Source organism: Mastigoproctus giganteus, unplaced genomic scaffold, assembly GCF_048544385.1.
Source record: "Mastigoproctus giganteus isolate SK-2022 unplaced genomic scaffold, ASM4854438v1 scaffold_15, whole genome shotgun sequence".
In the NCBI taxonomy this organism is placed as follows: domain Eukaryota; kingdom Metazoa; phylum Arthropoda; class Arachnida; order Uropygi; family Thelyphonidae; genus Mastigoproctus; species Mastigoproctus giganteus.
This window is the reverse complement of record NW_028328292.1, coordinates 6934367-6958820: the sequence shown is the minus strand read 5'-3', so window position 1 is coordinate 6958820 and position 24454 is coordinate 6934367. Positions and strand designations below refer to the sequence as shown.

The following is a 24454-nucleotide window of genomic DNA, read 5'->3' as shown; positions in this document are numbered from 1 at the left end:
ACAGCTAATGGTATACTGAACAATGCCTGCCTAAAGTCATTGGATCTATGAAAAACCTGCGGCCAAAGTCAAGAATGGACACCTGGTACCTCCATCATGATAATGCTCCAGCTCACCGCGCCAAAGCCTGGACAGAATATTTGACCACGACAGGACTGAAACTTCTCGAGCACCCTCCCTACAGTCCAGACCTTGCTCCCTGCGACTTTGCACTGTTCCCGCATGTGAAAATGAAGCTAAAAGGGAGGCGGTTTTCTAGTGATGAGGACCTTCTACGGGCTTGGGACAACGAGTGTGCTTTACTCCCTAGTGAAACTTGGCAGAACTGGTTTAAAGATTGGTTTCGGAGGATGGAGAGGTGTATTGAATGTAGAGGAAATTACTTTGAAAAAATTAAATAAACAAAGCTGTATTGCAAAACTTTCCTAGTACCCTTTGTATATCAGAAATTGGTGAAATATAAGCACTTCAACCTGTGTTGCATGTAATCTGCTTTTAATTTGTTAAAGAATTAGCAGTTTAAATAGTTTTTAAATCAGTTAATAATTTAGTTAATTAGATTAAATTTAATAAAATTAAATTTAAGTAAATAGTTATGAATACCTATATTCTTGCAATGCTGTCCTTATAACACCATCAGCCTCACATACTAAGAATTTTTTAATCAAAACTCAGATTAAGGTCTCCTGGAGCCAATCACAGTTTTGTACCTGAGGGCAAGGATATTCAGAGGGGGAGAGAGAGAGAGAGAGAGAGAGAGAGAGAGAGAGAGAGAGAGAATAGGGGTTTGGATGTTGTAGGATCAGACAATCGTTTGGTGGCTAATTTTTGCAAGGAGTGAAGGGGTGATTAGCAAACTTTGATTTTCAGATTAATTTTAATTTTAAACAAAAGTAATCATATAAATGTATAAAATCGATCCTGATCTCATTTCGATCTAAATATAATATCTGTATTCATCCTTTCTTTTACAATTTCACTAATCCCTCTACATCTTAAATAGCTTGTGTATGGTGGTGACCTTGAATCCATTCTTGTGGTGGCAGGACTGTGTGTGTGCACGCTTTACTAGGTTACCCTAGACCTAGACCCAGCAGTCACTGTTATTTGACTGGCTAAAATTAAGTCAACAGGAACTTATCTGCTCCCCCCCCCCCTGAAAGTAGTTCCCTCAAACATGAAGGCATTCACCCCTGTCATGAACGGAAGCACTTGTAGAACTCATTTACTAATAATGATTTCAGTGCCCTTTACTTGCTGGGCTTCTGAACGAGTATCACGCAAAAACCCTAAAATTCGTTGTCTGTGTTTACCTTCATTTGCGCAACTCCTTTTCCAAAGACCCTAAATGTGTCCCTTTCAATGAAGTTTTCAAAAATACTAAGGAACAGAAAAAAAGTCAGATCAAGCCAAATCAGGGGAGTAGGGAGGAGATCCCATCTAGAGGATCCATTTTGCTGTCAAAAAACATGGGGGGAGACCACCCAGAGAGTAATTTAAAAAATTTTTTTTACAAAAATTATACATTTAAAACCAACTAATTTCCACAAAAATGTCAAAACAAATAAAAGAAATAACGAGGAAATGGTCTGAAAATTATCCATATGACCGCAAAAAAAAAGGTTTTTTTACTATACTTAGCAAACCAGATTATCTCTTTCAGCCTGATGAAAGAAGAGCAGTCACCATGCCTAGTAAATCCTGCAAATCTCATCAAGCCTGATAGCCAGATACAAGTGCACATTACTGGTAGGTCGGGTCCTAGTTCCCACCCTGCTCAAGAGGTATCCAACTCTCATCAGCCACCCTCCTCAAGGAAAGGAACCCTAGAAACCTAATCGAGATCAAGTCACCAATGATAAACATGTGAAATTCTTCATGCAGAACATCTGCAGCCTAAAGAACAAGCTTAGTGTTCTGATTGACAAGCTCCTAAGTGGATTATGACTTTGTTATCCTTACTGAAACCTGGCTTTGTGACAACATGGACACATCACCTTTAACCACAAACCTCAGATACCAGCCTATTATGGTGAACAGGAAAGGAGGTTTTAATCTGCCAAAGGCAACAAGTTCCCTCTTATCAACCTTGGGCATACCCTGGTAGTGATTTTGAGGCCGTTCTGGGCTGCTATCTAGTCAGTGGATTTCAGTTGCTAGTATGTGCAGCTTACTTATCCCCACCTGTTGCAGATCAATGCATTACTAATTTTTCTGCCTGGCTCCTAACCTCTATCAAGTGCTGGGAGCAAGGCTATGTTCTTCATGCTGTTTTTCTGGATTTGAAAGTGGCCTTTGACTCAGTGCAAGTTAAGCCTCTTATGTGGCCCCTGGAGAACTACTACAGTTTCACAGGTAATGGTCTTGAAACTTCTCAGAAATCTACTATCCAAGAGGTTTCTTACCTTCCAGCAAGGGAAGAACTGCATGACAAGACAGGTGGAAGTCGGTATTCCCCAAAGTGGATCGTTTTCAGCACTGCTATTTATTCAGCGATATTTATTTCACTAATGAATGAGATACCTGTGTTTATGGCCTATGTCAACGATATTGTATGTTACCTCCCAAGCCCTGCTAACACCTCGCCAGGCCAGGCAAAGGAATTATCGAAGTCAGTTATCCTGAACAAATATTTGTTCTCTTTCTGTGAATATGCCACCTATTTTGAGCTTAAACCAAACCCTGGAAAATCCAAATATATCATCCCACCTAGAGTACAAGCAGACCTCAATCCAGCAGCCTCTCTATAGCCCTCCATTGCGGAACATGTTCTCATCACCACTCATTCAGTAAAATTCTTAGGAATGGTAATGGACGAAAACCTAATGTATAAGGAACAAATCCAGCAACTGTGTTCTAGAGCATTATGGGCTTTCTGGGGTATGAAACTTTATATATCTCTGTAGAGTGCAAAAGGAAAGTCAGAAAATTTCTCCTCTACTACTTTAGTTCCATCATCAGTTATGGTATTGAAGTTTAGTCTGCTGCTCCTATGTCCAGTCTGTAGACACTCTGGGGTTTAGAATTCTGGGTCCTAAAGTGGGCCAACAGTTGGGCTATACAACATCAAAATCACAACTCTGTATAAACCTCAGATACACCCTAGCCCAGCACTTGGCATATGCAAGGAAGCTCACAATGACGCTTAATCTGTGCTCTGCTGTTCTCGACTTCATCAACATCTGGGAAATCGTAGGCTGGAAAATCCCGGGTAGAGCACTCAGAAAACCTCCAGTGCTCTGTTCTAACCTGCGGAAGCTCTCAACCTTCAAGTGGCACTTTCCGAACAGCATCACTGGTGCGCTGAACTCTGCCAACATTGATTTGGATCTGTAGTCCAGAGATTAGGCCTACAGAGGAGAAAAGCACAAATCCATATTCATGTGTGGTCAACATTCCTGCAATTATCAGCGGAACTAGTAATAACTCCCAGCGAAAGTTTTCCAGATTGTCTTGATGTGTATTATATAGTTATATAATAACTATATAATACAATATAAGCCCTGTACAATCACTATTTTAGAAGAACCAGCTCAAATTGTACATTAGCTTTCATTCAAATCTGATTTTGTTGGCTAATGTTGATGAAAATGAGGTATTAGCAGTTTCTATGTATTTTCTATGTACCTACATAGTTTTGTATGCACTTAACATAGTGTCCAGTTAATCATTAGATTCCTTGGATGCATGTAGTGGGAATCGTGTCCCTATATATTTCTATGAATAAAGAAATTTATTACTATTAGAAATTGGCAAAAGAAACTCACCTTATTGTAAGCATTAGTATTACCCGTGGTACGCAATGTGTTGCTGTTATCCATGTAAATCTTAACCTGGTTCTCAGTCATACGTGCAGATACAGACGGAGCAGGCACTGAAATGTTTTTAGAGCTTTTCTTTCGTCCTCTGTATTTAGGATATTGAGGCCCACATAACGCATGGCATATATTTTTGCAGCAGCCTTTAGAAAATGGGTTGTACCCACCACGAAACTTCCCTGTTACCTATAATGAAAAATAACTAATTAGTATATTTTTTAATTAGAAAATATAAAAAACATATTACAGTGTATTATAAATGTATTATAAACTGTACAAATGCATTACAATCACCACTGATACAAATGCATTACAATCATGATTCAAGCAAATTACTCCAAAATAATTGAAGACATCCAGTTTCACAGATACGACACACAAAATGAGTGCAAAATATGAACCTTTCGTTCAGGTATTGATGTTGTCACTTAATGAATGCAACATTTCTACAAAGACCATAAAATTAAGTTGAGTGGATAAATTTGCAAACAAATAATTAGAAATGCAAAATGATCCATTTTTAAGATGCTGTAAGTCACCGAAATGATAACTTAATACAGGTATGCAACATCAACAGTATTTTCAAGCTACAGCCTTTAGTGTATTTGTCAGTGTTACACATAAAGAGATAGGGTAAATCCAGCTACAAAGAATAGTTTAATGAATATTTCACTATAACAAAAGTATTTCCAGGTCCCAGTCAATCTTCCCCTATTAACAGCATGTCATAAATTTCACTTAAAGTTTTGCAAAAAAATGAGTATAACGAATTATTTTAAAAATCCGCCAAAGTGTAAATGTTTGTCTAGGAAGAGAAAAAAATTCGTGAAAATCATGAAATACTGCAGGACCAAATAACTTTGGTTTTGGTAGTCTAATCTGGAATAATCATATAATAGTCCCCATGACAGAACAGTGGGTTTAACACTTTACTTGTTTGAAGCAGTTTTGGCTCAAATCCTCTTTAAAAGAAAAGGCTTGATAAGACTTTTAAGAATTCCTCCCACAATGGAGGAATTCTTACAGGCCTTTTCAACTGAGGCTGTAGTTAGCCAATTTCAGACAGGAGAGGGGAACCCCCCCTCCCACACTTTCAATTAACCAGATTTTTTTTTCAGAAAGCATAATATACAAATTGGTACGTAGACACCCACCTGTACAGATGCAATACACATGACAAAAAATCAGTGGAACAAGCACACTACACGAACTGGTGTACCACGACCAAAGTAGGCAGCATTCCAAAAGCAACCAACAGCAGTGTGTAAGTGTTAACAAAGGAATAGAGAAATGAAGTTAACTTTTGTACAAAGTAAAAACAGTATCCCAAAAGCTGTAGATTATGAGGGAAAAGAGAAAAAAAAAAAAAAAAGAGAGAGAGAGAAAATACTGTTGACTGTGGCAAAACAATCCCGCATCACATGCAACTAAACCAACAATCAGCAGTCTTGGGGGCGCTGAGTTAGGTACAGTCTGGTGTGGAGGCATTGGTGATTTGTTCACTCTAATAGAGTGATCTATGCCAACACTGGATTTCTGAAATCAGAGTATGTACAGAGAAATTATGAATGCACTCAGGAAGGGTTGGGTCTTTGAAATCGACTGAAATAAGAACATGTCCTCTGAAGTAACTTTCATGGCAATGCCATTATGATTAAATGAAACTGTTTTGTAATGCCATTTGGGACAGTCTTGGGTGTAGCTGCCAACCCCAGCTCTAATATTATCTACACTTCTGAAGGATAATGGTCAAATAGAAGAAAAAATAAGAAAATCAAATATTGGATCACAATGCAAGTGGATGAGTTGTTACAGTAAGGCTGTGTTTTCATAGATTCCAGATGGCTGCTGATTCAGCAGAATGTGTCAGAATTATGTTAAACATTAGATTGAATCAACAAATTAATGTTTTCTACACATAACATTTCAAAATTTGTGATTCATCAAATAAAATATGATTTTTAAAATAATCTTTTTTATAAAAAATTATATACTTTTGTAGAACATGCAGGCACACTTGTCTGTTTAAGCATATTCTCAGGTCAATTTGCAAATTGTGCAGGCAAGAAAATCCAGAATAACTCATTTGGGAAATTAATCCTCTAATATTTTAAGTATAGCACTAACTGAAGATGACTTTAAGAATTCTTCCAGTCTGCAATGCAATTCTAACTAAGCACTCTCTAAATAGGCAATAAAACCGATATATTTCACAGAGAATTTATTTTGTCCTCCCTTTGTTTATTTATTATTAAACTTAATATTTAACTAAAAGCAATGGTGGTGCTCACAATTACAACAAATATAATGGCAGGAGTCTGACAGGCATACCAATTTCTTTTTTATTTCTGAAAAAAATTTTTGGTTTTATGAATTCTGCTTACCGTATACTTTTTATGACTTAAAAATGTGTTTTTTATACTTATTTTAAACAAAGTTTTAATTTTTTTTTGGAAAAAAATTTATATAAAATATAAACATGAAACTATTAGTCACTTCCATTTTAGAGTTTATAAAACCATTAAATGCGAGCAAATTCAAACCAATGTATGTGCATGTTATGTTTTGTCAATTAAATAAGTGCATAAATAATAATGGAGACAAACTATTTTATATAAATCATAATTAAAATAGAGTACCTAACTTCTGTTGCAGTAGCACCAGCATTCATTTAAAAAAAAAAAAAAAAACCCAAATGTGTTTACATTTACACTGAAACCAAAAATCGTAGCACTTCATGCTGCTATTATTGGTTTCAGTGTAATGCAAACAAATATAATGACTTAGATAATTCCTTAACTATCAGACTGTTTCACTTGGCTCTACATAAACAGCACGTCACTTCCAAACTACTCAAGTACAACTTTGGGTATACTCACACCAGTAGATACAGACAAAGGAAAAGCCATTAATTCCAGCGCTGGCAATTAGCAGAATAGATATTCAGAATTCACACTGCCACTGCAAAGTTACAATAAAGCAGAACTGCTACCTGTGTATACTGGAAGGGCAGGACAGAACTTAGCTGAATAAATAATTGATCTTTTAGAACCAATTATCTATTCAGATATAATATTAAAACAAATGTTCAGTATAATGGCATAATTCAAGATTCAAAGGTGACTGTAACAGAAATTTATTGTACATTATATATTTTTTTAAAACACAGAAACATAACCTACTAACCTGTTCATTTGTAGTCCTCCCTCTAGATACCAAAACAACATGAAACCCAGTAAGACCCAGGATAGGGATGAAGAGTAACGTGATAATAATCACTATAACCATACTATACAAAAAAGTTGAGGAATACATATATGTGAACGAGGTTATAAATTTTAAAGTAAAACAAATCTTACTCAAAAAGACAGGGCATATCAAACGCCAAATGCATAGGCAGATTCAAATATTTACCCTTTCTTAGTGTTTAAACTGCATACCATGAACTTACATTCATATATTAAGTGGACATTTTTGCCTCTGAATATTTCTTAATGCTTCCGACTGTTAATTACAAAGCAAGCGCTGAGGATAAAAACCATGAATTCTTATCCACAAAATTCAGCCACAGTATGAAAAACAAATGAATCAACATCACTTTTAACAAGCTGTAGAAATATCTCATACTTTTCTTTAATTAAATGAATAAATTTCCATTTATTCTGTGCCAAATTTTCAGTAGCACATTTCACACAATGGCATGTAACTTTTTTATGGCAATGTAAACATTCAAATATGCAGCTGTACAGATACAGATTTGCAAAGGGCAAATACTATTTGCCCTTTGCAAACCTATGGTTGCTCATGCTAACTAACTCCACTTGTTCTCAAAACCTGTGCTCTTGAACGTACTCCCATTCTTTGCCGCCTTTTTTCACTTTCTTATTCCAAAGGTGTTTTTCCTTCTGTTTGGAAATTTGCTCATATCCAGCCAGTTGCTAAAAAAGGGTGACAAATCTCTTCCATCCAATTATCGTCCCATTGCAATTACTTCTACTCTTTCTAAAGTAATGGAGAAATCAATTAACTGCCAACTCTTAAACTACCTAGAAACCTTCCGTCTGATCAACGATAGCCAGTATGGATTCAGTCAGTGTTGATGCACTGGTGATATTCTGGCTTATGTTACCCATTTATGGACTAATTCAATGGAAAGGTTCAGTGAAATACAAGTAGTTGCTCTTGATATCTCAAAGGCTTTCGATCGTGTTTGGCATAAAGGTCTTCTAAACAAGCTTCCATCTTATGGTTTGCAAACTGTTTTTAGTAATTGGTTATCCAGTTTTCTCTCTGATCGCTCACTGAGGATGATGGTAGATGGCTCTCTGTCTCCGCACTTCTCCACTAATGCCAGTGTTTCCCAAGGTTCAGTTCAGTTCTTTCCCCCACTCTTTTCCTCTTGTATATTAATGACTTTCTTCCATTGACTGGAAATCCTATCCATAGTTTTGCCGATGATAGCACATTGCATTCCATTTTGAGAAACCTTGTCCTGCTCAATCAGCTTCAACTTCTCGAAAATCTGCTACCAATTCCTTAAATGCCGATCTCAGGTAATTCTCCAGTGGGACAAAGACAACTTAGTTGATTTCAACCTTTCTAAAACTCAGTCTTGTCTTATATCTCGCGAAAAGGATTCTTCTGCTCCTATGCTTATCTTTAGTGACACTCCGATTTCTAGGCAAAATGATATATCTCTTTTGGAGATTACCCTGACTTCTAATCTATCTTGGCACAAGCACATTACAAATATTGCTTCCTCTGCATCTAAAAAAAAACTTGGTTTTCTCTTTCGCTCTCGGCGTTACTTTTCTTCCAAACAGCTGCTCACTCTGTATAAATTGCAAATCCGCCCTGCCGTGGAATATTGTTCCCACATCTGGGGTGGTGCCCCCAAAACCTCTCTCAAGCTTCTTGATTCCATTCAGAAGAGGGCAATTAGGTTAATTAATGATTCATCTCTAATAGAGTCTCTCCACTCGCTTTCTCATAGATGTACTGTTTCTGCTGCACACCTCTTCTACAGATACTTCCATGGGCACTGTTCTTCTGAACTGGCTTCTATAATTCCCGCTCTCTCTTTCAAAACAGTCCAAACACGTGCCGCCACCAGCCAACATCCATTTACTGTCCAACTTTTCATCTTCCTCATTTATTCATTCAACTGCCATTTTCTGGAACAACCTTCCTTCATACGTATTTCCTGAAAATTACAGTCTACAGAAGTTCAAGTCCAATGTCAACAAATACCTTCTTTCGTCTTCTCAACCTCCAACCCAAGCATGGTACTAAGTACTGTAGGTTCTAATACCTCTCGAGTTTGGGTTTTTCATAAAAAAAAAAAAAAAAAAAAAAACCGCCGACAACCATTAAGCTCAGTTCTTATGTTAATTAATTCTCAATAATACATATAAAATTTTTTTTTTTTTTTTTTTTTTGATTTCCTTATCTCCTTTCACTGGTCACAACCAAAATTGAAACAGCAGGAAAACTTGTAAAATTTAACTAATTTAATTTCTCGTGTGAGAGGCATGTTGATCTGACTAACTAGAAATTAAAACACTTCACTCCATTTAACTGTTTGGGTGTAAACATAAGTTTATTAGTCCAAGGTAAAAGGCTATAGTGGCAACCAAAATCTTCCTAATTCATTTCAGAAATATATAGTGTCAGGTCCAACCTCAATAATGCCATTCCATTTATAAGCCTTACTTAATTTTTCTGACACAATCTGAATTACTGGTTGCCCCAACTACCACTCATATCATTTGTTGCAATTATTAACTCTATGATTCTTTCAGCAGCAATATCAGTGTGGATATATCCAGATACTTCTGGATATGTCCACACTGATATTGCTCATCAGAAACTTCCTAATCTGGAATCTCCCTTTTTGATCTCCTCTGGATTAAATTCTCTTTAACCCATTCTGTTATTCAGTCACTTGTTTGCACCTATCACTCTTCCAACTTGACAAATCACCTAGAACCTTTTTGACTTTCTTCAGTCTAACTTTCTCAACGGTGAAATAACTCTCCTTGGCAATTTTAAAGTTCCCAACTCCAGCTGGCTTAAATTTCCCAGCTGTATAAATCCACCTGATAAAGATTCCAATGCTAATAATAATTTACTTTATAAAACTTGATTTATTTACTACAACCATGTCAAAAGAATATATGTATATATGAAATAAAACAAAATCACACAAGAGTTAAAAGTACGATATCAAGTATGTTTAAGCAGGTGTAAAGATTTTAAAAATGGAAAATCTGTTGATATATGGCCATTGTGAGATGATCAAAAGCAGTAAAAGATAAATGTCATTTATCTATAAAATCATGGCATTTGACTGATTTATGATAGGATTGCTAAAATGGTGTAGCAGTTCTCACACATAGGAGGAGCATAGCCCTCAGCAAAAAGGAATGTGTGAATCAACTTTCCTATCCGGGAGAGAGGAAGATGTGTGGGTGGGGGCAAACAACTTCCCCTGTATGATTACTGCATAGATTAGACTGCCACATTTTGATTACAAGCTTGATCTGATATGTTTGTGGCCTGTCTGTGCCATGAGTATTGTCACCGGGAGTGTAGTCCATTATGTATTACAGGCATTCCCTACTAAGACTTTTAACTGGAGGCTTAAAAACAGTGCTAAGCATATTGGTGTTAAGTGGGGAAGATTTATCTGTAGGAAATAATGTAAATAATTTTAACCGGTTGGTGTGACCAGCATTTCTAATAGATTTTAACACCATTTCCCTATATAACAATATTAAATTTAGCAGAAACATTTAAAACTTGATATATAAATTATAAAATAAAACAAATGCAGTACAGGTAGCCCTCGATTTACATCGGGGTTAGGTTCCTGGGGGGACAGGTGCAAATGGAACCCTTTATATAACGGAGTCAATCAGAAATCACAGGGTTAGGTTCCGGGCTCCAAAAATTTTACCTACCACTTTGCATCGATTTTTTATTTTATTAGCATTCTTCATAGTTGTAGTAATAGTCTATGGAGGCATATTCATAGCCCTACACACATTAGGGTGGCTTTCATCAGATTCTATCCTCCGAATATTGCACTAGGATTCAATGAACTTCTTTTACCAGACATGGCATTTCTTTATTCTATTAAATTAAAAACTTTATACCACGATTGGCAAAAACTGCACACGTATATCACTATTATTTTTATTTAATTTATTAATAGCACAATTAATAAAAAAATGCTAGCATAATAAATTTACAACACGTGTAAATAGCGTAAACAACAACCAACTGAATGGTTCACCACACTGACCTTTACTACCCGCATCCATGAGTGGTTACTTTGAGGGGGGGAGGGAGGAATTTTTCTCGTCTCTGATACGGATGTGCTAATTGCCGATTGCCTCAGATTGTCCTAAATCACGTGACCAGTGGATAGCACAGTATAATGCCGATAAATTTTGTCTGACGATTTTAAACTTTCAATTTATAAAAAATTTGCAAAAATAAATAAATAAAAATGGCGCCGTGGTTAGTGATCGGCGCTATTGCGAATCAGCGCAAATCAGACCAGCGCAAAACAAGGGCTACCTGTATACATTCAAATGAATATGCAAGAAAATTTATTTTAAAATTATGGAACCATGTATATTGTATTCACATTATTTACAATAACAGCTTGTAATACTGTTAATTTTCAATATTACAAGCTGTTAATTCGAAACCACTAAATGCAGTGTAAATCTAATGCTCTCCCAAATCCAATCTTTTTTTATGATTTCCAATTTGGTTCCAATTACAAATTTTTCCGACAGCTTTCATTCAAGTTATTAGCACTAGCTGACAATTGATCTCCAAGGCCATTTAAAAAAAAGAAAGAGAAGTTAGAACTACATGTAAACTAAAGTCAATTGCTGGGACACAACAATACACAAACAATATGTATACCAGAACTGACTGAAAGTTAAAAACAGCAACACTGAGCAGTGTACAACTAAACTCCCTGTAAGGAAACAACAGTTCCTGAAGGGAAGTTTTGTAAATAATACTTCAATAAACCTGAGTTAATAGAACCTCAGAGTGGACACTCCCTTTTCCATAGCACCACTGGGTGGGGAGGATGTATATTATAGTGTACAATTTTGCAATATGCAAGAAATTGTGCATGTGACCATAGCATTTTAGAGACATAGTCACAGGAAACTAACCACAGTACAAACAGCTACAAAAAATTAACAGAACAGTGAGATGTAAATTGCTCATGGACACAAAATGTAAAACTTTTGAGACAATAAACAGACAGCTTTCCAAGTGTCTTCTTGTCATAAATTGGAAATGCTTTGCAGCATTTCAACTGTTTTCTTGTTAAGTTCTGGCTTACACTACGGCAGAAGAGTTTACATTTATTATTTGGATGATGAATACAATCATTAACTATGATTAAAGAGGCCTGTGCGCTCTGGATTCATTATTATTACTAAATTACAGTTGCTCAGAGCGAAACGGATACAAAATTATAGATTGTGACAGATTTAATAATAGGAAATATACATATATTAGATTAGATACATACAAATAAAAGCTTTCGGTTGTTTAGTTAACCTTCTTCAGTTGAAATGAAATGACAGTTAGAATGGAGGTGTGTACTGCCAATCTTGTACGTGAAGTGCATGGCTAACTGTTTGATGTTGAAGCCTGTGGCTGTGATGTATGTGGACGTGGCCAGCGTTTGTCAATGGACAGGATCGTTGCTTTGGTGATAGGGTGGACTTGACAACCACTGTTCCTGTTCACTGAGGTATTGGAGCATTTGATGTTTAATGACTCCAACCAAGCACGGCGCAGATAATGGCAGGACTTATCCACAATCACGACAATGCGGTGTGGGTCAATGTCACGGTGGGTTGCCCAAACGTGTTCGGCAATAGCTGAGTGCTTCACATCCGCTAAGCGGATTGCTCTTTTGTGTTTGGAAAGGCGTTTGGGCAACCCACCACGACATTGACCCACACCGCGATGTGATTGTGGATAAGTCCCGCCATTATCTGCGCCACGCCTGGTTGGAGTCGTTAAACATCAAATGCTCCAATACCTCAGTGAACAGGAACAAGTATTCAAGTATTATTGTTTTATAGAGCGGTTACCAGGGTTGCCCCTATATGCCGCTGTGTCGTCTAAAAGCATTTAAGCTGAGCCAGCAAAGAAGAGAAAAAAAAAAAAAAAAAGAGAAGGTAAAGAAAAGAAATTTTTAACTTTTGAAGATAGGTCAGAAAAAGAAAGATCTAATAAAATGTTTGTCCTTTAATGTAGTGTTAAGTGCATGTTATGTTGTGTGTTGTATGCTGGCTCCTGGCATTTAGCAGTCCAGTGGCAGAACAAAAGTTCGTCTACCACCGGACTCCCATCCCTAGCCACGTGGAGGCAGCCAGGAAAATTCTACTATATTGATGCACGCATCATATGTGAAAGGAAATAGAGGGAGAGAAAAGGGAAATTAGGGAGGGGGAGGGGGACAGTTAAGAAGAGGGCTAAGAAGAGACGCCCTCTGAAAAAGAAGAGAAGAGACAATAAAAGAGTGGACTTTCAAAATGCAATTTTACAATTTTTATACAGTAATATGGTAATTTCCATATTTTAAGTAAGTAAAATAATTGTAGCTAAAACCGGATTAAGACATTAAGTACATCATTCAATATTTACATAAGAATCAACCAGAGACACAAGACTATACAAAATTAATGGAACTAAAACACCCGAGAGATTTCAGGCAGGAACATCTAGGTAAATCGCCATCACCTACTCAACAAATTTTTTTTTTTTTTTTACTAAATTATGAAATTATGAACAAAATTATGAAAAGCCACTGCCGAAACACACTTGGCATGCAGCAGCGGCAGAAATTAAATAAACAACACTAAGTAGAATAAACTTCGTAGAGAAGGCTATAAGTAGCCACAGCTGAGAACAATCCTAGTATTCAGCTGCAGCAAAAATAAATCCAGAATACAACTGTCAAAATAAGACCAAGATTAAAGTAAAATCCTAACAATTAACTATGTCAAAGTTAAACATACAAAACAGCCTCCTGTACAGAAAAATTATATCTACAAACAAAATTATTTAATACTGTTTTTTTTTTTTTTTTTTTTTAACAGAGAATTAATTATACCACAGTTGAGAGACACACTTGGCTCTCAGCAGCAGTAGATACTGAAAGCACAACACTAAGTAAAATAGTTAGTTGAAATAAGACAATAAGTAGAAAATATTTAAAAACAGTGGTTGTCAAGTCCACCCTATTACCGAAGCAACGATCCTGTCCATTGACAAACGCTGGCCACGTCCACATACATCAAACAATTAGCCACGCACTTCACGTACAAGATTGGCAGTACACGCCTCCATTCTAACTCTCATTTCATTTCAACTGAAGAAGGTTAACTAAACAACCGATATTTGTATGTATCTAATCTAATATATGTATATTTCCTATTATTAAACCTGTCACAATCTATATTTTTGTATCCGTTTCGCTCTGAGCAACTGTAATTTAGTAATAACAATCATTAATTGTATCTAGCAGTCACAAGAGCTTGAACCACAGTCCGCTCAATGCCCTCACATTAATTACAGTATCAAATTTTGTATCCCCTATACAGACTTGCAGACTATACAGTCTGCAAGTCTGTATAGGGGATTAACAAGCTGTGATTGTTTAGGTAGCAGCACCTGCCAGGCCAATAGCCCTGATCACAATGCAGCTTTCATATTAAATGTACGTGCGCACGCACACATCATAGTATTATATATATATGTGTGTGTATTATAGTGTATATATATGCCTTTATATATAGTAACCCCTCCCCCAAGCAATTCTGAGACCTTAAGCAGCCACTTACTCCATTTACACTTGAATCTGCTTTTGAACTTCATCAGGATGGTCAGAGGGTTTAAACACAAATCATGAATAAAGAACACTGGCAATTTAAAGTTTAATATCTGGTGAAACAAAGGACATAAAGAGAGAATTTTGCATAAAATGTTCAAAAGCCTATGAATTTTTAATTTGCATATGAAAAATCACTGCTAACCAATTTTAAACTTTATAAGTTTTGGTTTCAAAATGGGGAAAAAAAAAAATAATAATAAATAAAATAAAATAAAAATCTAAAGTGATATTCAGTTGGAACGTAAATCTACAGATAAAGAATTCTTTGGGAACCATTATTAATGTTCAGTATTTCACAGCAAGAAGTGTTATGATGAAATCTTGTTTGTGTGATGCACTTGTGCAAAATTACATCTTTGAGCATGGATAAGGCTAGTTTGGATAGGCACTGAAGTAACTAAGGCTTTTTTTTCTTGTTCAAAAATACCTACTACTAAAAATTGGACTGTACTAAGTTCCATATCAAACCTATTACATTTTCCAATATTTTACAACACTCCAATCATGTTTTCTATTTGCTTTACTCTCCACTGATCCTATGAATCACCTGTTATAACATAAATATTTCTTGAAACAACTTATTTGTCCCGAAAGTTAACAAAACTATCTATCTATCCCTGGCAGTTAACCTGTCCAATAAGAATGCTGAGCTGGCATGTCAGATGACTGGGAAGCATAGGATAGGAATATATCATTTCAGTTAACCAGCTGACTGAAAACAGGTGCAAATGAACTCAACAAGCAGAAAGTCAATGCACTCATCAAATTGGGCCAAATGATAATGCTGAGGGAAATCTCATTGGGATTTAGCATCAGACACCTGCCATACAGAAAATGACAATGGGCTCAAAATATCAAAAATTTTGTCCATTGTGTTCCCAGATTACTTATGGATGAACAAAAATAGGAATGCAGATATGTGTTACAGTTGCTTCAACAGTATGATACCACATATGACTTCCTGTTAAATTCATCACTGGGAAACCCACACAGTTGGCAAAATTTTTATGATAGTCTTTTAGTATATTAATCAATTTTCTGATATAAGGGGAACCGTGCCTTTTTTCTGTTCAATGAAACAGCACGTCACCACACAGAGCATAGCAAACAACACAGACAACTGCAAACTTCAGATGGAAAGTACTCTTCATTCTCTCACAGTCCTGGCCTGACCCCCACCCCCTCGAATACCACCTGTTCAGACATTTGAAAAAACGTGAGGGGTACGCACTACAAGGATGATGATGCAGTCAAAGTGTGTATGTGTGGTTTTGAGAAACTAAAACATGTGAAATACAACTAGGGTAAAAGTTGAAAATAAAAGTTCTACCCACAATGGTATGTATTTTCAGCCTTCTCCAGCAGTGGCAGAAATGAGTGGAGTTTTCTGGTGATTGTGGGAAGAGAAAGGAAGTGTTCCAGTATTTATGAGACTGTTTCTATTTTTGTACTTTCCATTTTCATGCAAAATAAATGTACTCATTTTATTTTGCCGAAATTATTTTCAGTACAACCCTTGTATATAATATTCACTTTTTATGATTAAATATAAAGTAAAGGATACGTAACAATAGTATCTCGTTCCTGGAGTTTATCACGGTGATCCAAGATGAAAAGAATACATAAAGAAAATATTGAGATCATGTGAATGCTAAGAAAAACAAGAAAAAGGAAAAAGTAGCGGTAATTTCTGCGGCCGATGCAGTTGTTCACCCATGGACAGTGATGATCAAAAGTCTGAAATAGAGAATTACAAGATAAGGTTAGAAACAAAATGAAATTAATATTAAATCACATATTACATAATAAATGAGTTATATTTCAAAACTACAATTTTAATTATTTTTAATGAAATCATGTATCATCATCTGGTTTATTAACACCCAGAGCATGATAAACCAACATGAAATTAAGAATATCTGTTATACCATTTTAAGATGCTCTAACAAAAATACGAAAAATAATTTCCTTAAAAACTGAAAGGTTGATAAAAATCAGTCCTAAATGATGTCTCATATGAACTATAAAATTTCAAAATGGAATTTAAAATCTTCAATTCTTGCCTCTCTAAGCTATGATCCAATATCATCAATTTTATTTTTAATAACTGTTCTTCCATATACATAGTAAAGATACAGTGAAACTTGTATAATTCAAATTCAAAGGGGCACTCCCTCTCCAATTTTACTTATCCAAGATTGGTTTTTTGATTAGGTAGAGCTACAGCAAATTGGATAAACAAATTTTATATTGTGGTTCAATAATGACAAAAATGTATTCAAGTCATAGAATCCTTATAATAAATATCAACAACTTATACAAGATAAGAATATTATTATTAGCTGTATGGTGCAAGGAAGTCTGTGGCTTATGCTGCATCAGCCAAAAAAAAAAAAAAAAAAATTCCTGAATTACCCTCTGAGTGAGTGAGTAAGAGAGAGAGAGAAACCTCCCTATCATTCAAGAATAACAGTATGCTGTGCATACTTGGGTCACTTGTGCTGGGATCTAATTTTTTATTCTACTTCATCCTCTTTTTTACTATCTCATGTAGTAGAGACAGTACCTTCCCTTATTATTTGATCATCAATAAACTCCAGTGACCTAAATTTTCATAACATTAACATTAGTAATGGCTATATGGTGCAAGGAAGCCTAAGACTTATGCTGCACAAGCAAAAAAAAAAATAAAAAATTAAATAAAATAAATAATAAACAAAAAGGAAATAGACAACCTATGTGTTTCCCTCCACCTGTAGGTAATCCAGCTGACCTTTGGATTTTGCCAAACTGTCAGCCTCTACCATCCATGCAGGTAACTTATTCCAGTAATTTATAACTTGCTGGCTAAAATAAAACTTCCTGCAACCCAGTCTAAACATCTTTCCCCCGGTAACTTGATTTTAAGGCCCCTAGTTCTAGAATCATTTATAACCGTGAAAATTCCATCCTCATTCATTTTACTTTTGCCTCTCAGAGCCTTAAACACCTCAATAAAGTCAATAAAGTCCTCTAAGGTTCCTAGTTTCCAAGTGGTGCAACCTACTTTTGAAGTCTTTCCTCATGTGGATGCCCTTTTGCCGATCTCACCAGGCGAGTTATCCGTCTTCGGACCATTTCAAGAATGCTCAATGTCTTTGTTTAGGGGTGGTCTCCATACTTGAACACAGTATTCCATTCCAAGTGTGGTCTAACAATATCTTTATATAATGGGATTATGGCATCCTTATCTCTACTAGCAAATGTTCGATAAATCTTCAATAGGATACCATGGACCTTCCTTGCAACCTGTCTACACTGCTCAGTAAACTTCATGTCTGACCGTATCGTAACTCCCAAGTCCCTCTCTTCCACTACTGACTTTAATTCAACTCCACCAAGTGTATAAGTTATTTTGGGGTTAATGTTCCCCAGACTTATCTTAGCTGCCACTATTCTGACCAGTCCTGAAGTCTATTTAGGTCACTCTGAAGAAGCTCTGCTTGGCAGTGATCATTAACTACTCTACCAATATTTACATCACCTGCAAATTTAGCCTTCTTTCCCTTCATTGATGTCATTTATGAAAAGCAAAAACAAGAGTGATCCCAAGACTGATCCTTGGAGAACCCCACTTCTTACATTTACCTAATCTGAGAAATAACCATTTATCACAACCCTCTGTCTCCTGCCCTGACTATGTTAAAGCTATTAAAATCATAATATGCATTCCTTGGGTTGTTCCAGCTCTTCTGAATGCTCCTCAATTGTCGAGTCGAGACACTCACCTTCATGATTAAAACTGGCTTTTCTAAAACAATTTGAAACTGTTTTAGCAGAGAATTATTGCCAAGCTTGGTTAAGCAGCCTGCATGCTTTCAGTAGCTTGAAATCAACTAAGTCATCATTCCAGTTTATTTTATGCTGAACTTATTCATAACAGGGTGCCAATAAGAATTAAAAAAAAAAAAAAAAAAAATCTGGAACATTTCTCAAACTGTGGGGTGAACTTTATATGGGGGGGGGAAAGAAACCCCACACTATACAAGTAAAACATCCAAAAATTGGCTAAGAGCTGTAATAACCCAAAATATGAATGTTCGTGCATGTTTTTTTTTTTTTGCAAAATTTGGTAATTTAATTTTATACATAAGTTGTTTTCAGAATTTGAAGAATATTTAATTTAATTTAATGTTTTTGAAGACTTCCATATTAGCATCAGTTTTGTATCTATATATTTTTTTCCCAGCAACCACAACTGCTGACTGTCAAAAGTAAACACAATATACTCTTATTCGCAATAGAAAGTCTGCTGGCTGTCAAATGAAGTCCTTATTTTATCAAATATATATATTTAATTATCTGTATATACATTTTTTGATTGTATATGCATTGCTTGTTCAGATTACAAACCTAAGGGGGACATAAATTCAAATTAAGAAAAGACAGATGTAGAATAGATGGGCAGAAATTTGCCTTTAGCCAGCGGGTGGTTAATTGCTGGCACAAACTTCCATCTGTTGATAGGTTTATAGGTTAAATAAATTTAAGGAGGAACTGGACAGGCATTTGGAGGGAATGGTGTGATTTTTTTTTTTTTTTTTTTTGGCTGATGCTGCATAAGCTCATAACACTTGCTTTCTTGCATCACATGCCACTACTACTACATCAGGTGTTATGCTTCTGGGCCTACCTGTTCGTATTCCATGTGCGAAGCGCCCATGTTCTCTAAAGCGTCGATGTACCCTGATGAATGTGTGCCTGTCGGACCTTCGGCGGGGGAAATGCTTCTTGGTACAAACGTGCAGCCTCGAGTGGACTGCCATTGGCTTTACCATAAATGAAGTGCATGTTTGCATACTCTTCGTTGCTGTAACCTCTTTCCACGTTGACTATCATTTGACAAGTACTAGTATGCCTGCTACATCTCAGAGCATTGAGAGAGGGGAAAGGGAGAGAATGAGTTAACTGTCATTAACTACTCACCCTGTCCTAAACAAGTCAGTGGTGGATCCCAACTAGAAATGTGCAATATGACGAAAACAATTCACTTAAGGACCCATGTTCACTAGGCTTTTTTTGCATATTGTAGTCTGTACAATTCACCTTTAAATTATTGACCATCACTTTTGAAACACCCTGTATAACTAATATTTTTTCTTTCTTTTTTTTTGGTAGTTGTTGGCACATCGGCTTCTGTGGCCATAATGCACCTCCCAAGGTTTTTTGCAGTGCTTTGATCCAAGCCCGAGGCGGGATTCAAACCCGTGACCTTTGGGTTGCCCAGGCAGGCACTTTACCCACCTGGCTAGCCCGGTTGGCAAGTAATATTTTTGCAGTTAATTTCTAATGGCAACTATTATTACTCTTGTTATCATTATTATTCATTCCACTTTGGCTATTATTTTTTATGCAGTTAACTACTAATTTCAGCTATCTGGACACTAACATAGTGTGCTATTTATTTTAAATACTTCTAACTTAAGCTATTATCATAATCCTATTTATAGGCTTGACAATGGGAAACAGTATTCCTGAAACAATACCAAATTTGTTTGGGTGTTGGTATTGAGGTCTTTTTAATTTAACTGACATTTCAATAAAAACAATTTAATCTATCATATCATGTGATATATTTAGTGTAGAAGTATTAATTCTTCCTCAAATGATTTCATGTTTGTTTGATTTATTATCAAAAATTGGTAATCTCCAAGCCCCAAGGTTGCTGGATTTTGGACATTCACCTGTATTTTTTGATGTTAAACTGAATCTAACAGTGTGCACTGAACAATTGTCTGCAAAAAAAATTGTATAACATTTCTCTGCACTCTCATTTGTTTATCAAACTTTTGTCAGCCATTTTTCATATGGTTCAATGACGACCCTGATCTGTTTCATTCGTAGTCTCAGTACAGATTTAACACTTTTAAAACACCTTGGCCTTGATGATTTACCAATGAGTGCTATAGTATTTTTCCAGACTGTCCCCATTAGCCCAACAGCACTGTTCACTTTTGAATGTAGATGTTTTGTCTGACAAACAAAAAAAAAAAAAAAAAAAACACCTTGTCCATTAAAAACATCATTGGTGGGGGATATAGTTCTGGATCAAACTCAGCAATCTGAACAGCTATCTTTCATATTTGTTGCTGTTTACTGATGCTCCACAAACATTAAGTGATTTCATTTTATTTTTATTTATTATTATTTTTTTTTGTTTGCCACAAGTATACCACCCAGTACTTGTTTTAAGTTTTTAAACACAAGCTGTTTTCCCATATGATTCAGCCTTGCCTCAAAGCAAAGTTTATAAAAATGGGGGACTGAACCATATTAAAAGGCAAACAACATTCTTGTTAGTCTCTTCCAAGTTATGCTTCCACCACAGCTTTGCAAAATGTTTATTTCATTTTTAAGTGTTGATAACAAACTGATCAGTATTACAAACTCCTTGGCACTGTCACATTCTTTCTTCATACCATTTCTCCACCTCCTCATTTGTGCCTTCACTGATATATTCAAACTGGTTCAGATTAAAAAAAAAATAAAAATAAAAAAGCCCCATTCAAAAATGTTGCTCTGCATACTATACCACAAGAACATACAAATCAAAATAATGTTAACATGGAGATTATCTTACTTATTATTGAATATTACATGACACTATACAGTCTTGCTGATGCTTACTTTGTACTAAAAAAAGATCTTTATTCATTCACTGCTGAAGCATTTCCAAAATTAATCAGGTGATAATGATAAAAGCATGTAAACAGCAATTTGAAAAAATAATGGAAAATATATATGCCGTGTTATAAACATGAGCTTATATTATAAACTTCCGCTTAAGTGCTATCCTCCTTTTAGTCCAATGTAAAATCCTGTGAAATGGGCGTCCCCACTTCTGGGGGGGCGGGTCTCTTCAAAAGCACTATAAAAGGAGATTACTGTATTTGTGGTTACAATTTTGATCTTGTTTTTGTTGTTTAATAAATTATATGTAAAGCAATTTTCACTCTAGCTCTTGAAATAAGTCTGCTAAGTGACTTACTACTCACCCTGTCCGCGTGCGCACGCACACCTTCCTTGTAACGTTTGCTGTATCAGGATTAGTTTTATAACGACCAAAGGATACAAGGAAGCAAATTTATTCTGCATCGGTTAGGGGAAAATATAATTATTATAACAATAAAATAAAACATTCCTCAATCACTTATATTATTTCCAATTCCAGAAAGTGCACCCCAATTTTGAACCAAATACTAAATCCAGTCTTCTGTTACTCTCTAATATTCTTATAAAAGAACAGGAGAAATTTATCTCAATATGATACGTAGAACACTTTCGTATGATACTCTCCAGAAATTAAAACGAAAACAGTTAAAAAATTGAAAATCTTTACTTTTATTTTATTTCTTACTGTAATGTAAGATTTTCGATTTTTTAATTGTTTTTGTTTTAATTTCTGGAGAGTATCATACGGAAGTGTTCTACATATCATATTGAGGAAAACTTCTCTTATTCTTTAACAAATATTGATATCAACGTAGAATGTATTGAGCATTATAGTTCTGGTTCATACAATCTCTAATATTCTATATTTTTGACCCATCAACACAAAGATTTCCTGATTCTTGTATCAACAGATCAAAGATGTCTAATTATAAGGCATTTCCTGCCACTTGAAACTGAAAAAAAAAAAAAAAAAAAAAAAAAAAATCTACAATAGCACACAAAGAAAATGTGTTATAGTTTCCTGATTTTATAATGAATGTATAATTTTGGGTACATCTTATTAAACAGTACATCATATTTCTTTGGCATTTCACTGAAGTAATTGTTAAATTAAATTTTGCTTCATGCCACATATACAAAGAAAATACAGTTTAACATTACAGAATATCTAACATTTTATTTTGCATGTTTTATATACAGTGAAACTTCTCCTAGCGGACACCTCTCTACAACGGACATTTTCAAATTCCCCAACTCTCCTCTATTGGTTTTAACGTGTTTTCAGCTTCCGTCTAGCGGACATTCTCTGTAATGGACGCGGACAGGCAATCTGCACTGTTTCGTTTAGATTAGCACTTAATTTGATCTCCCCATAACGGACAGCGGGCGAGCTCACGGCGCCCTTTCTAGGAACGTTTCTTCCATGTACTGCCTCAATCGTGTGTTTATTTTCTATTTCCGATTCTCTGAATTTTATCAAGGTTTACGTCGCGGTTCTAAACCCTTTTTCAAGAATTTTAAGGCACGTGTAAAACTTCTGATGAATTCGGTGTGTGCAGGGGGGGGGGAATTTTGTCGGCCTTTTGTCTTTTGAGTTTCAGTTTTGTTCAGTGTCGTGTGAAGTGCACAATGTCTTCTCGTAAACATTTAACTTTAAAAGATAAAGTCGAACTCATTAATGCGTATGATCGGCAAAAAAATAGTGTTCGCAATCTAGCTGCAAAATTCAAAATCGGGAAGATGCAGGTAAGCGACATCCTAAAGAAAAAAAATGAGCTGCTCAAACAATTTTGGCAACACGTAAATGATCAGGTTCAAAAATCATTCCAGAAAACCGTTGGACTTCAAATTGACAATGTTATGTATGAGTGGCTTTGTCACACATGTGCTAAAAAAATTCCCATTAATGGGCCTATTATTAGGGAAAAGGCTTTGGAGGTTGCGAAATCTATGGGAGTAAATGAGTTCAAAGTTTCTGTGGGATGGCTCGACAAGTTCAAAACTCGGCATAAAATTTCTTGGAAAACCGTAAGTGGTGAAGGTGGATCTGTTGATACTGGGGTTGTAACAGAGTGGACCGTCAAATTGGAAGATTTATGTCGTGATTTTGAAGCTAAGGATATTTACAACTGTGACGAAACAGGGTTGTTTTTTAAAGCTCTTCCTGAAAAAACAATGAGTCTAAAAAACGAAAAGTGCCAGGGCAGAAAAATTTCTAAGGAACACTTGACTGTACTATTGTGTACAAATATGCTGGGAGACTTTAAATAACCTCTTGTTATAGGAAAACCACAAAATCCTCGTTGTTTCAAGGGCATAACGTTGAATCTTTTGAATGTTGAGTGGAAGTCTAATAAAAAAGCGCGGATGACACGAGATATCAATCATGAACAAATGGATAAGTCACTTTAACCAAAACATGATTCGTCAAAACAGAAAAATTATTCTTTTCATGGATAATGCTGCATCTCACCCACACATTGAATTGTACCATTCAAATCGTTTTTCTGCCACCAAACACATCTGCAGAGTGTCAGCCCTTGGATCAAGGGATAATAAAAAATTTTAAACTTCACTACAGAAAACGTGTTTTAAGACAACTCATTGCAAACATGAACGATGTAATGTGTGAGTGACCTTGCAAAGAAACTCAGCATCCTAGATGCGATTCAATGGATTTCCTCTTCAGTAAACGCAATTAGAAAACAAACTGTCGTGAACTGTTTTGTAAAGTCTGGCTTCTCAAACACAAAAATTTAAGTTGTGAACAGCAATGTGGAGCACCAAGAAGAACAAGAACTTCAACATATATTGATAATGTACGATACTTCCGCTACAAGTGACCCTGGCTACAAAGATATAGACTCGAACCTCACTACAGAAGATGGTGCTCTAGATATCAACGACATTATCATCGATATTTTTCAAGAAGTTCCTCATGAGGATGAAGAAATGGAAGGAGGTCATTCTGTCGAAGAACATT

At 35.7% G+C, this 24454-nt stretch overlaps 1 protein-coding gene across 2 annotated transcripts in view; it reads right to left on the bottom strand.

Annotated features, from left to right (window-relative positions):
- Positions 1 to 24454, bottom strand: part of Zdhhc8 (zinc finger DHHC-type containing 8) — a 110116-nt gene that overhangs the window by 9491 nt on the left and 76171 nt on the right. For both annotated transcript variants that reach the window (XM_090389390.1, XM_090389391.1), the window contains 3 exons: positions 16325 to 16497; positions 7005 to 7107; positions 3768 to 4004 (listed from right to left, as the gene is read on the bottom strand). In XM_090389390.1, coding sequence (XP_090245516.1) covers positions 3768 to 4004; positions 7005 to 7107; positions 16325 to 16497 — 513 coding nt within the window. The remainder of the gene's footprint in view (positions 1 to 3767; positions 4005 to 7004; positions 7108 to 16324; positions 16498 to 24454) is intronic.